At 41.8% G+C, this 17,475-nt stretch overlaps 1 protein-coding gene across 2 annotated transcripts in view; it reads left to right on the top strand.

Moving 5' to 3' along the window:
• LOC131105943 (plexin-A2-like) overlaps positions 1 to 17,475 on the top strand; it is a 91,314-nt gene that overhangs the window by 30,483 nt on the left and 43,356 nt on the right. For both annotated transcript variants that reach the window (XM_058054500.2, XM_078798643.1), the window contains 2 exons: positions 9,761 to 9,892; positions 16,833 to 16,933. In XM_058054500.2, coding sequence (XP_057910483.2) covers positions 9,761 to 9,892; positions 16,833 to 16,933 — 233 coding nt within the window. The remainder of the gene's footprint in view (positions 1 to 9,760; positions 9,893 to 16,832; positions 16,934 to 17,475) is intronic.

The raw sequence follows: 17,475 nt of genomic DNA, 5'->3' as shown, positions 1-17,475 counted from the left end.
CAAATGCAGAGCATTTTGCATGATGTCATGGCCGCCACAATTGTGCAGTAATATTTTTGAGTCATCCAAGTTTAATGCGTCCTCTGCGGTTTTTAGAAGCTGTCCTTAAACTCCCAGCAGCCTCCCAACGCCCTGGAAGGATGCACGCACAGGAATATAAAGTGCGGAATGAAATCAAAATGGACCAGTTAATTGTCTTTGTGCGGAGAAGTAACTTTGTAGCAGTATTTTATAAAAGACAGGTTGAGCTCATGGTAAAAAAATAAAATAAAATAAAGTCTCGGCTTTGTTTGGCTGGGGGAAATTCTTCTCTATGCAGTTGGCTAAATGCCTTTTGGAAGTCACGGTTGCTGAGGTGGGCCAGGAAGGTGTGATCCCAGCTTAAGGGATGAGGCGGGATGCTGGTAGGAGAAGTGTGTTTGGAGCTAAATTGACAGGATTGGATGCAACGAGCCGCCCCCTGAGGCGAGGGGAAGGGGGGGGGTCTCCAAGTGGATCACAATTAGACGACTCAGGCTCGGCTAGACACAGGTTGGAAATAAAGAAGGCAATTTGTGACAATATGGGAAGATGTCCATCTCCCTGCTCTCTCCATCCAGTAGACACAGCAATGGAAAAACACAAGAGGACCCTGAGTGCATTGCGGTCCGGAAAAATACTCAAAAACATGAATTGTTCCGTTTGCCGCTGTAGGTGGGCTATGGGAACTTGGCAAACAATGGCAATGATTGGAGGATGGGGGGCCGCGTGAAGGAGGGCAGGAAGCAAAAAAACAGGAAAGCGTGTCCTCCAGGACAGGAGAGCAAGCAGACTGTAGAAACTACGCTGTGAAGACTTGGAATCTGGCCACACAGCTGAAGGTTAGGGCGAAGCGACTTAATAACAATGGCTTTCCATGCAGCCCGCAGTGGGACGCATCTAGCGGCCATGTTTTGTGACAGCGGTTTAAGGCGATGACCCTAATGATTAGCGACGTCTTGTAATATACATCTTCCCCATCAGTGAACTCCTCTTTTGCTCCCAGTGTTCATTAGCTGCTGCAATAAGCTTGGCTCATTAGCATGCACACACAGCCTTGATGGATATATAGGCTAATCAATGTGCGCTCTTCTCATCCACGCTCATACCATATGCACGGCCACTCGGCCTTAAACGTGGACAGTTGTCTTGCCATTATGGTGCTACTTGTCCCCTGTCGCCATATTGAGTCAGGGCTGGGAGCATCTGGGAACGATCTGGCAATGCTTTGATTAAAAAAAAAAAAAAAAAAAGTAAAGCTCATTACATGGTTATATACTGTACTACAGAACAAATGTAGCCCCGCCCAGGGATCACAAATACTTGTGGGTTCAGTCAAAATGGCTTCTTATTGGACTAGGTGGGTGCACTCAGGATTTAGGGGGGGCGGGGCCAAGTGGGTTGGCCGGCGGGGTTGGTCGTGTGCTACGGCAATGTCCTGGGGTTTTACTGGGGTGTCCGATGTTCCCACTCTTCTTTTGTTGCTTTGTCTTATGTAAGATTCTGTGATTGTATGTGTGGAAAAAAATCACTTGATTTAATTGGTAACTGCTATGGCGTGGAGAAGGGGTAGGATTTAATAAGCTTTGCTTCTTCCTGCTCCTTTTCAGACATGTGTAGTAATGAGGTAATATACATATGTAATTTATGTAAATATATGTAATTTATATAGGTGTTGTATATGTATATATACATGTGTATGTATATATACATATATATGTAATTTATGTAAATATATGTAATTTATATAGATGTTGTGTATGTATGTATATATACATGTGTATGTATATATATACATATGTATATATATATGTGTGTGTATATATACATATATATGTATGTATGTATATGTGTATGTATGCTGCATATATATATACTATATATATGTATATGTGTGTATAAATATGTAAGTATATATACATATAGATATTGTATAAGTGTATATGTGATACATTAATGTAACATAGTACACATGTCTGAAATAAATACTGTAAGTACTGTAAGTAATAAGTACTTAGATGCAGCTCCATCTGCTGGATATGATTGGCCATCCCGGCCCTGATGCAAGTGGACTGTAACGTTAAAGAGTGAATAGAAATGATTGTATCTCCTGTATCATCAGCCAAATATCCTCACTTTTACTGACTCGGGTCGGAGGTATGCTGGGGTTGATCCCACATGTGGGCGAGAGGCGGGGTAAATCTGGACTGGTTGTCAGCCAATCACAGGTCTCCAATGAACCTAGACTGCATTTTCATGGGGATGTGGCAGGAAGCGAGAATTGATGCAGAATATGCAAACTCCACACAAAGATATTCTCAAGGAGCTATAAATCCACAATCTCCTGACTGTTAGGCCAATGCGCTAACCACTAGCCCACCGTGCGGCCATTTAAGAAACCATATAGCAATGAAAAATAATACCATGATGGAAGTAATAACAACAGCAGCAACAGCAATATAAATTACCTTTAGCACTAACAACATGTCATTCAGATGATTAAAGATGGCCGTTGTTTGGGAGTTGTTTTTTTTTTTGGAGGAATTTGTGGAACTATTGGCCCATTTCTTTGCCGGCCTTGGACGTCGGATTTTGTTGGCAGGAGAGTGACATGCTCGCTGCTTCCTGTGTGAACGTACAGTCAAACAAGGCAATCAGCTCCCAGCTTTGCTTAGCTAATCCGGGAGTGCTGCTGCCAAAAAAGGTTGTAACATGAACCACAAAAGGCTCAGCACATAATTCCAGCTGTCAGAACACCAAATTGAACAACCGCTTTCTTTAAAATTACACACCACAGTCGTATATGACCTCACCGATGAAACGTCTCAGTGATCTATTGTCTGGTTTTGGATGGCGTGTTGTTCACATCAGTAAATAATACCAAATGTGAGGTTAGGAAGTATTTCTTTTGGAAAGTACTATATGAATATACTGTGATTTACTCTATTATTGTGCATTTATGTGGAAAGAATTGAATTTGGTAATGGTAATGGTTTTATTTCATTTGAACATGCATCAGATTACAATTGAATGCATCACATAATCAGTTCACAGTTCCACATGTCCAAAAGGAGTAGGAAGAAGCAAAGCTTATTAAATCCTACCCCTCCATCTGACACTTTTATAATCAGTAACTGTTACATTTGTTCACTTCCTGCTTTCCAAAAACTTTTTTAAGATAATGTACCTCATACAGAAGTACGAGGTGATATGAGCATCCAATGACATAATGGGTACCATAGTAAGTGTCAATATAGTGATATATATAGCACATCATGACTGGTTCAAGACTCTTCATCCTTGTATTTAGCAAACATCAACTGCTTGTATTGTTTCTTGAATTGGCTCATCGTTGTGCATTGTTTGAGTTCCTTACTCAATCCATTCCAGTTTGATTCCACATACTGAAATGCTATGGCTTTTTAACATAGTCCTAGCATATAAGTGTTTCAAATGTACTTCTTCCCTGAGATCATATTTCTCCTCTCTTGTAGAGAAGTATTGGATGACATTTTTAGGTAATTGGTTATTTTTAGCCTTATGCATTATTTTAGCTGTTTGAAGATGAACTATATCAGCAAGTTGAAGTATTTGTGATTTTAGAAATAAGGAGTTAGTATGTTCTCTGTAGGCGGCTTTATGAATTATCCTTACTGACCTTTTTTGCAGTACATTTAGCGAGTGAAGATTGCTTTTGTAGTTATTAGCCCATATTTCCACACAATAAGTAAGATATGGTAGAACCAGAGAGCAATAAAGAGTGTGGAGTGATTTCTGATTGAGAACAAATTTTGCTTTCCTTTGAATTTAGAGACAAAAGTGTTGCAGGAAAAGCATATCTCCCCTTTTGGGTCCACTCTGGACAGACGGGCCTTCTGGGGCTGACAGAACATTGTTAACGAGGCAGATTGGGAATGATTGGTTTGACAGAGTGCTCCTGCCTCCTGGGTCATCATCCATATGTCTCGTTTGTCAACTGTATTTAGAGCTCACAGAGCTACATATGGACACACTTTTTTAGATTGAACAGCCTTTGCCAGATAAACATAGTAATCATCATCTTTGGTCTATATACATGTCCGCTGCCCCTAAATAAAATCACAAGAGGTAAATTAGTCTCACAATCAATCCCACATGTAGACGAGAGGCTTGCTTTGTGAAGTCTGGCGGTTTTTCAACAGAGTTCACCGGGCTAAAGCCAAGTGACATCTGAGTAGTCTGGAGAGGTTTTTTTTAGGTATTTTCTTTGGCTGAGAGAGACCAAGCGAGCTCTTAAGATACGGTGCTAAGACGGGGGCAGAGTCCGGGGTGTTTGCGTAAGGCTCAGGTTGCTTATTTTGTTTGTGGAAGCCATGCTAATCGCGGCTGTTTATATCTACTGCAGGTCCTGCAGAAAGGTTATTAGGTTATTATTGGGTTAAATATATATTATTTTCAGCAGAGAGTCTGGGAAGAGAGGATAGGGTGAGAAGTTCTGCTCAGGTTGTGTTGAATTAACCGTGAGTCAGTTTTATTCTTGCATCACGTGAACTGAGCCACTAAGGTTGCAATGTTTGAATCCGAGGATGCTGCTTGCGTGTAGCCGCTGATCCTTTTCGCAACATACAGTGAAACACAAAAAGGCTGAATACATTATGTTCTGAGGAAAAAAAATAATGGTCACAGAAATAGAGTAGTCCCTCGTTTATTGCATTTATCGTTTATTCTATGACCGTGATAAATGAATTTCAGTGAAATAGGATTCCTTATTTCTATATTAGAGCATAGAAAACCTGCTTACAACTTTCTATAGTATATAGTAGACATAATAACAGTAAAACAGCCATTTAAGACATAAACAAAACTTGTGTGTGTTGCTCTAAATGTGTTCCCTTCGGGGACCTGAGTGAGAGATGTACAGGAAGTGATTTTGGGGTTTCATCTTTGTGTGGGTAAAAGAAAACAAACATTACTGTACATACAATACGATTAACAGAAAAGTATTTAAGTTAAATAAAACTGCACTGGTTTCTCAGAAAAAATAACAATTTTATATAACAAATTAATAAATATATAATATAAATTACATTTATATAAATATAAATTATAGTATAATAATAATTATTATTCTAGAAATAATAATATAATAACTGTATAACAGTACATCCACTCTCGAAGCACTGGAATTTGCATGATTTTGTCACATGTAACCACATGAGCGTGCTAAACTAAGCTAACCCTTGTTAGCTTCCATTTGCGCTCTGGAAGACGAGATTGAGGCAACTTTCACTTGCATTTATTGCTATTTCAACCTGCTTAGATCAAGCGTGCTGTTATCAGCTCTGCTTGTTCACATTTATCATTTATACCGGTATATGTCATTTTCTTATCATTGGAAAAATCTATACCAATATTCCAATATATAAAAAAAATATCGGCCAAACCTATTTTTCAGTTTTGAAAAGTTAAGGCGAGGTGTAGTGTCCATTTTCATGTTGCTGTGGGAAATCAATGCGCTCAGGATATGCAAAAGAATGACCAAAATTTGGCAAAATATTACATGGTCACAGCATGTATATAAAACCATCAAACATTGTTGGAGGTGTTTTAATAGCTGGCTTTTTTGGCGGAATAGGTGTGTAAATTACATGCATTAATGAGCTAAGGGTTGTAGATGATAGGCAAAATTCCCCCAAAAGTATAGTTTTCCTTGAAGATAAAATAAAAAATAAGACTTTAAACATATTGAAAAAAAAATCCATCATACATGCAGAAGGTGGTAAATATTATAGTGTATATACTGTACATATACAGTATGTACCAACCTCATCAGAGCAGCATAGAAAACCAAGTGTCTTTGTTTGCATGGTGCCTGTGTTTTTGTGCGTCGCTCCCTACAAGTGTGCTCATTATAAAACAAATTAAACCCGCCTACCTCCCATTAGGGAGCCTTGGGGCTTAAGGATCGGCTTGGGACCACCAGTGGTCCCAGAGGGCCTCTGCCTGGTCAGCTCTTTTTCTAAATGATAACAAATGACTTTTTAATCTAATAAAACGCAAACACAGTGCTCATGGTGAGTCTGTGTCTACTGGAAAAAAAAAAAATACAAATTTCCGAGTCATAAGAGCCTTGAATTTCCAGCTTGTCATTCTGTCTATGCTATTTCTGAAATACAAATGTGGGAAAATGTAATATGAAGAGATGCTGTATCTGTGTGGGATTGTGATTTGGGAATGATAATGGGAATGGAAGAGAATAGAAGGCGAGTGAAAGGAAGTAGAGGTTTGGCAAGAATGTGAAATAATTATTAGGGTTGATGTAGCGAGAATCTTTTATGATAAGGGGAATAATGTCACTGCACGTTTTGGTGGCGCCTCGCCCCTTTGTTGCCTTTTGTGACATAAACGAAATCCCAGCCACACAATCACGTTTATCTACTTCTTGGCGAAGCGTCTGCCTGGAAGGTGGCGCCCTGATTGATTGATGAAGTTTTGCAGCCTAGGGGATCCAATCATGTAATCAGCTTGTATTGATTGACTGTCCCCATTTAGAGTTTGCCGCTGCGCTGCCAACGTGTGCGAGCTAAGCTGGCAAGCGTTCAAAGGCTTGATTTGGGCGGCGCTGTCTCTCCAGTCCAGATGCATGCTGGGAGGACTGACATAATCACATGGCAGACGCTACACAACACCTCCACAATTGTCATCGTTCAGTCCTTTTGTATTGGCTGTAATTAGAACGACTGTGAAATTAATTATGCTTCACAGTAATTGCATCAAATGGTTAATGATCCAATCTCGCTGGAATTTAAATAAGGCTTCAACATGGGAATGCATATCTAATCACTTTCTTTGTTGCATTGACTGAGCTTAATTCCTCCCAAAATTAGGATGCAAGTCACATCATTTGTGCATAAGCATTAAATCTTTTTTTTTTTAGTTTTTATTTTGAACTTTGTAATATTGAATGTATAATTTACTGTCCCTACGACCCTAGTGATGATAAGCGGCATAGAAAACGGGTGCATGGATGAAAATACAATAATCAAGAGCCTACAAAGAATTTAGCTTGAACTTCTTAACGTTGACAACTCCCGATCAATAAACCACTTATTAGCCAGACAGCCACATTTAATTTGTTTTCAGTCCAATTACACACATCGCCAATGGAAAATTCCACATTGGTGGGCATCTGCTCTCCCTGTTTGCATTTAATGAGTCCCAAAAGAGTAAAAGTCAATTCCAAGTCATACATACAGAACATGCCTGACAAGTGGATGGCATCATTAGAATGCACGCTCGTCACTGAATTCATTTTTTGTTTATATGCCCTTCTCTTTGAAATTACAGTCAATTTGTAAAGTCCCGATTGTGCTGTGCAAAGTAGTAAAAACGACCGTTTCATCCTGAACTTAGCACACTAAGATGAGGACAAAAGGGGCTTCGTGTAAGGTTGCAATGTTTGCATGGTCAGTGATTAAAGACAGTTATATGTATACAGTGTTGTGTACAAATTACCGTATTTTCTGGACTATAAGTCGCTCTGGAGTATAAGTTGACAAGGCCAAAAATGCATAATTAGGTAGAAAAAAAACATACATAAGTCGCACTGGAGTATAAGTTGACAAGGCCAAAAATGCATAATTAGGTAGAAAAAAAACATACATAAGTCGCACTGGAGTACAAGTCGCACAAGGCCAAAAATGCATAATTAGGTAGAAAAAAACATACATAAGTCGCACTGGAGTATAAGTCGCACAAGGCCAAAAATGCATAAATAGGTAGAAAAAAATACATAAGTTGCACTGGAGTATAAGTCACACAAGGCCAAAAATGCATAATTAGGTAGAAAAAAAATACATAAGTTGCACTGGAGTATAAGTAGCACAAGGCCAAAAATGCATAATTCGGTAGAAAAAAAATATACATAAGTTGCACTGGAGTATAAGTCGCACAAGGCCAAAAATGCATAATTAGGTAGAAAAAACATACATAAGTCGCACTGGAGTATAAGTCACATAAGGCCAAAAATGCATAATTATGTAGAAAAAAACATACATAAGTCGCATTTTTTGTGCGTAATTTATTTTCCAAACTACTTGACCAAAACAGACATTACGTCCTCTTGGAAGGCAAGTTCTAACAATAAAAGAATAGAGAACAGGCTGAATAGGTGTAAGATATGCTAACACAATGCTTATTCAGCTACACAAAAAATAAACATGAACAGAAAAGGTGTCCAGTGTTTATGTAACATAAATACTTTTTTCATTTATAAGTCACTCTGGAGTATAAGTCACAGGAACAGCCAACCTATGAAAAAAAGGGTGATTTATAGTCCGGAAAATACGGTAATCTCACCAGCATACTCGTAAAAAAATGGACAGATGGTCAGAAACTATTTTCCAAGAGAAGATTGATGGCTATCGAGCTATTTTTTAAAAAAAAAAACACTACCAGTCATGCAGCATCAACGCTAGCTTCCTCAAGGACATTTTGACAGTATTGAGGGAAGGGAGGGGGGGGGGGGGGGTGGGGTGAGGCTAATCAAACCACCAAAATTCCATTTGGGAGACCACTCCAGCAGCTGAGCCAAGCCACCACAAAAGAAAGACTGGCAGAAGCCACAGATATACACACAGGAAGTCCAGTCATTTAAATGCAGGGCACTGTTTCGTTTGCTCCCGTCTGTGAGTGACGGTGACACACCTGACTAGCGAGGCATTGTGTTAATCTGCCAGATAAATATAGTGTTAGCTGCAACAATAACATGAATGATTTTCACATTTGGAACGGAACTGTGTGTGTGCACGCATTTGCATGGCCACAAGGTATCAGAAATGAATTTTATCAGAGATCAGCTTTCCCATATAACGTAGGGCTCTACTGCATGCATGGAGCTGTGTAGCGTGCACAAGGTTGAACATTGAAGGAAAATTTTACCACTTAGCATAAAAATGACTGCTTGCTCCCAAATATGTATTTACTGTATATGTCATTTATGGGGCTGCACGGTGATCGAGTGGTTAGCACGTAGGCTTCACAGCTAGGAGACCCGAGTTGAATGCCACCCTCGGTCATCTCTGTGTGGAGTTTGCATGTTCTCCTCGTGCATGTGTGGGTTTTCTCCGGGTACTCCGGTTTCCTCCCACATTCCAAAAACATGCTAGGTTAATTGGCGACTCCAAATTGTCCATAGGTATGAATGTGAGTGTGAATGGTTGTTTGTCTATATGTGCCCTGTGATTGGCTCCAGCACCCCCGCGACCCTCATGAGGATAAGCGGTAGAAAATGATGAATGAATGAATGGAAATACGTGCTTCAATTGCAAATGTGAAAAAAAATAGTCTAATCTTTCATTTGGTATATACCATGTCCATATTTCCCCAGAAAAGTAGGTGAAAATTATCAAAAACGGCCATTACCGAGAGGAACGTCTTTTGGAAAATGGCTGGGATTTAATGAATGAAGCGAAAACCACACTAATGTGGACGCCAACCAAAGCCATTGGATTCAACAACATACCATTTATGCAGTTTGAAGAACCATGCATATACGCAAGATCAAAACTAACAATCATCAGGTTGGCTTTTGATTATGAATCTTCAAGAATCGATCACTCAAGCAAAGAGTGCTGACTGTTTTATAAGAGAATAAAGCATCCTCTACATATGCAAGTATGGAGATCCTAGATCATAGTGACAAAGGTTTAAGCCTTGACGGATTGCTTTCTGAACACACTCCTCTGTTTGTGTGTCTCTCCAGATTCGAGTCGATGGTTCACAAGATGGAGTGTTGTATGAGACGGTGACTGTAGTCAAGGACAACAGCCCCATCCTGCGGGACATGGCATTCTCCCTGGACAAGAACTCGCTCTACGTCATGTCCGACAATCAGGTGAGGGAATGCTTTCCATGGCACAAGAAATCATAGGCTGCGGGGGTGGGGGTTGTACATAGCAGATAGAATAAAACATCTGGAAATCATTCATCTTGAGCCCCCACGTCCCTGACAAACACATGCTTTTAAGGAGTCTACTTGAAATTGAATGAGCCGTTAAGTGTAAAATTAGACACCCCACCAGCTCAAGTTACCTCAAACCGTGTACTCGAGCACACCACAACTGCAAGCGACAACTATCGCATCCTTTGGACGTGACAGGAAGTACCCGCTATGAGCAAAGCGGTGCTTAGTTACCTCACAGTTCCTTTACATTCCATTTAAACGCAGTTAAAGATGAGGAATTCAGGAATGATAACGCGACATCCGTTTTGGGTTTTTGCTTTAAACTATGGCCTCCATCACGGATGCGTGTACTCCAAAACTTGTCTGGCAATCAGTATGAAGAAAAAAAACACAAATTGAAGTAATTTATTTAGTATCGAAGCACATCGTGCAGAAGGAATTGTTAAAGATGCAGGCTGTGAGTAGAAGGATGTGCCGCTGTTCTAATTACTTATCCATGCGGATCAACTAAGAGTGCTTGCATTTTTTGTACGCAGCGCACTCACACACACATACACACACACCTCTAATAGAACAACCTTTGACTTTTCGCCGCTTGGCCTGCCATCACACAGCCCGTTTGTTGTTGTCGGACATTGGATATTCCCTGCACTCACTGTAGATAAGAGCGAGCAGCGGTAATCACTTCTCCACTGCCATGAAGTGATTATTTGGTGGCAAAATGGCGCTGTGAAACGGGATAAGGTTCCATTGCAGCTGTAAAAAAGCTTCTAACTGTGCTGGAAGAACCCTCCTTGAGTAGCTTTTAGAGGCATCAAGTTGAGGAGAACGACGTTGCGTGGAGAGTGGGGTATTGTGTCGGGTTCCGTCTACTGAAAGGCAGCTCCACGCTCTGTGTGATAGACTGGAAGAGACAAGACATAACTTATTGATGAATGGCGGTCATTCAAGGAGAGACCAACGCTTCCTTGGAGGAGACAGCCAATGCGGCGCCGCCACTGACTCACAATAAGCGAAGCCGGTTTTGGACGGACCTTTTTTTTTTTTTTTGTTAATATTAGAACATCTTTGACTTTGCAGCCAACAAGAGTTCAGTCAACATTCCCGCTTTCTTGATCAGCATTCCCATTTCCCCCCCTCCTGGCTACTCTTTTACGGAATCCCCAGGGAGAGCGCCTCACTGCTTGATTTTCCAGCAGATCCCACAGATGAGAGATTTGTGGATTCCTGCGAGCCAAACAATACAAGCATGAAGTCGAATGAGGATGGAAGCACAGGCAGATTTGACTGAGCTCAGCCCGACCCTTGTGGAATAACAATGAGCATCTCCATCTCCTGCCGAGTGTTAGCATGATGATGGAGAGTGAGGAGAGACAGTTGGTCTGTTTGGGAGTGAGCCTGTGCGTCTACATCCCCAAGAAAACATCATTTTGGGACAAAAAAAAAAAAAAAAACAACAACGTCACAGCACTTCATCTTATCACTACACGCCTCGAGCCTGCTGATCATGGCGCGAAAGAAGCAACCAATAACCTTGCCGGGTGTCACTTGGCGTTCTGTGAAATGACGGCTAGATCTCGAAAACCTTACAGGAGGCAGGAAACTGCTGCAGGGCTTTTCCAGGGCAATCTCTCAATGTGAAGTCGGTGCTTGATGTGACATCCATCTTCCTGTCGAAGTCGGGCAGTGTGTCCTCTTCTTCGTGCGTTCATGCCGACACTTTAAACACGGAGGCAGAAAAGCAAAGCGCCATTAATCAGCACCTTCTTTTTTTGGGCTTCACGGTTCGATTGCAATGATGTCCATTTGGTCGGGGAGGGGGGCGTGTCCACTGAAGGTGGAGCTGGTAATGGAGCGATTGGCAAGATGAATGGCTAGTTTGGAAACTGGGGTGAAGGCAGCACTAGATCATGTTCCATATGAGGAGATGTTAGGATGAAACCCGAGCCACCGTCAATAAAATGAAGTCTAAAGCGGATGGCAGTGTCACATGACGCAGTTCTGTACAGAATCAATGCCAAGGTTCTCAAAATTCTGACTGCGCCTGGAATGGAGCAGAAAGGAGACAGAGGCTGTGTTTGAATTCAGCCTACCCGGTCTGCTCCAGCTGCCAATCAACCTGGTGAATTCAGATGGTCTAGCCTTCCTCACCAACAAGCTTGGTTTGCCCAATGTCTGGAATGTTTCACCATCGGATTCATTCATTCATTCATTTTCTACCGCTTATCCTTGCGACAGTCGCGGGGTTGCTGGAGCCTATCCCAGCTGTCTTCAGGCACTATACTGGTCGCCAGCCAATCACAGGGCACATATAGACAAACAACCATTCACACTCACATTCATACCTATGGACAATTTGGAGTCGCCAATTAACCTAGCATGTTTTTGGAATGTGGGAGGAAACCGGAGTACCCGGAGAAAACCCACGCATGCACGGGGAGAACATGCAAACTCCACACAGAGATGGCAGAGGGTGGGATTGAATTCGGGTGTCCTTGCTGTGAGGTCTGCGCGCTAACCACTCGATCGCCGTGCACCATCAGATTGTAAATATTTAATTTGCATTGAATATAATGTGAGGGCCTCACAGCTAGGAGACCCGAGTTCAATTCCACCCTCGGCCATCTCTGTGTGGAGTTTACATGTTCTCCCCGTGCATGCGTGGGTTTTCTCCGGGTACCCCGGTTTCCTCCCACATTCCAAAAACATGCTAGGTTAATTGGCGACTCCAAATTGTCCATAGGTATGAGTGTGAGTGTGAATGGTTGTTTGTCTAGTATATGTGCCCTGTGATTGGCTGGCAACCAGTCCAGGGTGTACCCCGCCTCTAACCAGAAGACAGCTGGGATAGGTTCAAGCACATAGGTTCATGTGTACTATAGCGACAGATACAGTTGCAGGAGCGATACAAATGCTAGTTATGCGAGGAGATAGTAAGGAATACTGTACATCATCATGTCACAGGAAGAATCACTCGGAATCACACACAGTGTTTTGGCACTTTTTCTGTCACTGGTATCGCATATTGCAGTATTTGTTTTATTTTTTGTATTGTTTATTTGTGAAATACATGTAGCTTATCTTTGCCTGTATTTCACCACGAGGCGACATGAACAAGGCAGAGGCGGCGCGGGCACGGTATCTGAGGAAAAATCTGCGGGAAGGGCTTTGTCAACACGACCTTCCACTACATGACCAAAACCAATGTCATTTTATCTGTCTAGTTCATAAACAGCACCCCCACTATTTGGCTGTGTCCAACAATGCAACTGCAATAAAAGCCTAATCTATTCTATATATACATGGACAATGAGAATCTGGTTTTCATTTCAGAACATTTCTTGATTTGTCCTCCACAAAAAATGTCTACATTCCTCTTCTATAAAGTCCTATAACCCCCAAATGCCGTACTAAAGTACCGAATTAAGAGCAGAACAGGAAGTCAGCTTCCATCAACATAACATAAGACATTGCTACAGGCGCATGTTTGCCAGTCTGCATGCTGCAAGATTCACATTTGCAATGGCGAGTCAAGGCTGCTTTTTATTGTACCGTAGTCATGGCAACCAATAGCAGCCTGCATAGTAACTTAAACCCAAGCCACAATGTTTTCCTAACCCTGAGCAAGGGATTCTTGTTCTTGACTTGACACGACCTTGGCAATGAGACACTGGAGAAGTCGGGATTTTTAACGTGGATTGGCTTTGGAAGGTGACAGCCGCCATTCGGTAATGGTAGCGAAATATAAAATCCACTTTCTGAATCAAAGAAAAACACATTATTTTTTTTTCTGAAGCTGATATTTTAGACCTGCACTCAGACTGCAGAGCATGCAGGCACTCATTTTTATGTGTTGCCTCAGCCTCAGGTTTTTGTGTCAGTCTCAATTGTCACCAGCGCGTCCAGAAAGGAAATGAAAAAGGTTATTGTGAAGCAAAACACCCGGCACACCATAAAAATCAACTTGACAAAAAATGAGATTGCAACTGATCCACATGCTGCTTTCCGGATCTTGTGAAAATAAAACCTTGGCCTTGTCTGGCGTGGATTCCGCTGTTTCTGTGCCTTGGAAAATAAATCAACTTTTAATCAGACCTGCACATGTGCACACTCTGCTTTTGACACGCACTGATTGTGTGATGCTCGGTACTGTATCAGACATGACTTTAACGGATTTTTCATGTGTTCTCGGGCTATACAGACATGGAATATACCAAAAGACAGTCATCAAAAAATAGTTTGTTTTTCTACCTTTTTCCATTATTGAGTAATCAGAAGTAGAACATCAACAAAGTATCTCAACAAAGAAAGGGAGAAAAAAAAACTTTCACTTTGAATGTGAGTGTGAATGGTTGTTTGTCTATATGTGCCCTGTGATTGGCTGGCCACCAGTCCAGGGTGTACCCCGCCTCTCGCCCGAAGACAGCTGGGATAGGCTCCAGCACCCCCCGCGACCCTCGTAAGGATAAGCGGTAGAAAATGAATGAATGAATGAACTTTCACTTTGAAACAAATGTAGGCATTTATATTTTGCCACAACATAAACAATACAAAAAAAATGTTGTTTTACATGAAAATAACAATTTTTCAACAATTGCCACATTTACAACTGAACTGTGTGCATACATTAAAATTCCTTTTCGATACGTAAAAAAAAAAATAATAATAAAAAAAGACCTGCACATGTGGTTTGTACAAAACATAGATGAGGAATTGTTTCGTTTTTACAAAAGCCAAACAATTCATGACTTATTCCGATCATCGGATTGGGATTTAAAGCCCTCAGCCCCTCCCACAGGACAAACTCATTTTGCTAATGGAATGAACCAAATGGGTTGTGAACTTTTGAGAAAAAAAAAAAAAACACAGAAAGTTATTCTGTGTGTATGGGGGGGAGGGGGTATGTGTGGTTGTTAATCCATTTTGCCAACACAGACCTGAGAGAGCACCCACTTATGCTATTAGTGCACCGGAGACACTCTAATCCACTCATTTGTGATTGCTACATCAGGAAATTGCTTGCATCACACATCCAGCCAGAGAGCAATAACAAAGTATAAAATAAAAAAAAAATAAATAACCAGTTGCAGACAGCGACTCCGAGCTAGTTTTGTATGCAGGGCACTTGCTCTTGAACAGCATCACACAGAGGTGTGTGGTGCAAAGCTAACATTGATCATATGTTCATATAACAACTTAGCAGGGCCAAATTTGGAATTACGTGACATACTCGTATTTACTTTTTTTATTTTAAATATTAAATTGAATTCCGGCATGGATCATGAAGTATGCAGTCATTTATTTTCACTTTTAGATGTTACAGTCTGCTTGCATCATGTCCAATTGAGGAAGTAACCAACTCATTACCGCCATCAACAGGAAAAACATTGACCATCCTGCCGATTTTCCAAACAAAACCAAGCAGGAAGACATGTTTATTATTATTGTTCAACTTTGGTAGAGGCATGCTCTCTGATTCTGATTTCAACACGGAACTAACCGTGCTTCCTTCATACATATGTATTTTTACAGTGTGTATTATGTATTTGGGGCATATGATGTGATGGATTTGTCCCCACAGTGGGAAGAACCACATATTTCCAAGTTCATTCATGCATTCATTTTCTACCGCTTATCCTCACGAGGGTCGTAGGGGTGCTGGAGCCTATCCCAGCTGTCTATGAGCGAGAGGCGGGGTACACAATGGACTGGTGGCCAGCCAATCACAGGGCACATATAGACAAACAACCATTCACACTCACATTCATACCTATGGACAATTTACCTAAATTTACCAATTAACCTAGCATGTTTTTGGAATGTGGGAGGAAACCGGGGAGAACATGCAAACTCCTCACAAGGATAGCTGAGGGTGGAATTGAACTTGCGTCTCCTAGCTGTGAGGCCTGCGCGCTAACCACTTGCTCACCGTGCAGCCTATTTCCAAGTTATGATAAGTTATTGAACAAACACCAGGTCATTGGGATCAGTAGATCAGGCATGAACTAATTTCAAAAATGTTCAAAAATATTTTTAAAAATAAACTGATTTTGTTGTACTTCGGTTTCCTCCCACATTCCAAAAACATTCATTCATTCATTTTCTACTGCTTTTTTCCTCACGAGGGTCGCGCGGGTACTGGAGCCTATCCCAGCTGTCTTCGGGCGAGAGGCGGGGTACATCCTGGACTGGTGGCCGGCCAATCACAGGGCACATATAGACAAACAACCATTCACACTCACATTCATACCTATGGACAATTTGGAGTGGCTAATTAACCTAGCATGTTTTTGGAATGTGGGAGGAAACCGGAGTACCCGGAGAAAACCCACGCATGCAACGGGGAGAACATGCAAACTCCACACAGAGATGGCCGAGGGTGGAATCGAACCCTGTGAGGTCTGCGCACTAACCACTCATCCGCCGTGCCACCCCATTCCAAAAACATGCTAGGTTAATTGGCGACTCCAAATTGTCCATAGGTATGAATGTGAGTGTGAATGGTTGTTTGTCTATATGTGCCCTGTGATTGGCTGGCGACCAGTCCAGGGTGTACCCCGCCTCTTGACCGAAGACAGCTGGGATAGGCTCCAGCATACCCGCAACCCTTGTGAGGATAAGCGGTATAGAAAATGGTTTGGTCAGTTAAGTGTGCAAATGAGAATGCTTGTTTTTGTGGAACACAGAAAAAACAAAAACATTTCCTGGTCATGTGATTGTTTCAATGTTAAAGCTTACATTACGAATTAAGTAAGGCAACAAAAGAAGGACAATTTTAAAGACATAGTCACAGCCACACTGAACCCTCATTGCTTGCGACATAGTAAAGACTTTCAGGTTCAAACATTTGACTTTCATCTTTCTATTGTAGGTGGCCCAAGTCCCCGTCGAGGCCTGTGAGCAGTACGGTACCTGTGCCGAGTGTCTGAGTTCCGGGGACCCTCACTGCGGCTGGTGTGTTTTGTACAACATGTGAGTCCCCCCCCACACACACACAAAGCATATCTAAAGGATTACACCACAAGAGGAAGTTTGTGATTTGTGAGCTTTAATGCGAGTAAATTATTTTTATGCTTCCCCGGAGTTCAATGCTAGCAACAGCTGGTGTGGCAAGCAGAAAGACAGGAAGTGTTTGTCGGATACGACCTGATCCGTCTCCAATTGCGCTGTTTAGGACAACAGAAGCAGCACGCCCTGCAGATTTTGTTGTCTCCCCCGCGACGGGACAACTCGTGTTGATGTAGCGGGGAGGGATTAGCCCGGGCCATCACAGCGGGGACCTCCGCATACCCGCGGGAACATTTTCGGATCCGACAGAGCAAGCTTATCTCTCTCATCTTAATTATGTGACCCCAGGTTAGCTTGCATAATACCTCGATATGGAGCAGAGGGGATTGAGGAGATTAAAACTCTGTGTTTGTGAGGCAGAGCGCCGTGTTTGAAGCTGACCTCAGTCGGGGATTTACAGCTGTTTCATCGTGACGTCTGCGTTTCTGCGAGCGCTATCTTGATGA

This window comes from Doryrhamphus excisus, linkage group LG18, assembly GCF_037039965.1.
Source record: "Doryrhamphus excisus strain RoL-2023G ecotype Guam linkage group LG18, RoL_Dexc_Guam_v1.1, whole genome shotgun sequence".
NCBI lineage: Eukaryota > Metazoa > Chordata > Actinopteri > Syngnathiformes > Syngnathidae > Doryrhamphus > Doryrhamphus excisus.
The sequence above is the reverse complement of the archived record's forward strand: the minus strand, read 5'-3'. Positions and strand labels throughout refer to the sequence as shown.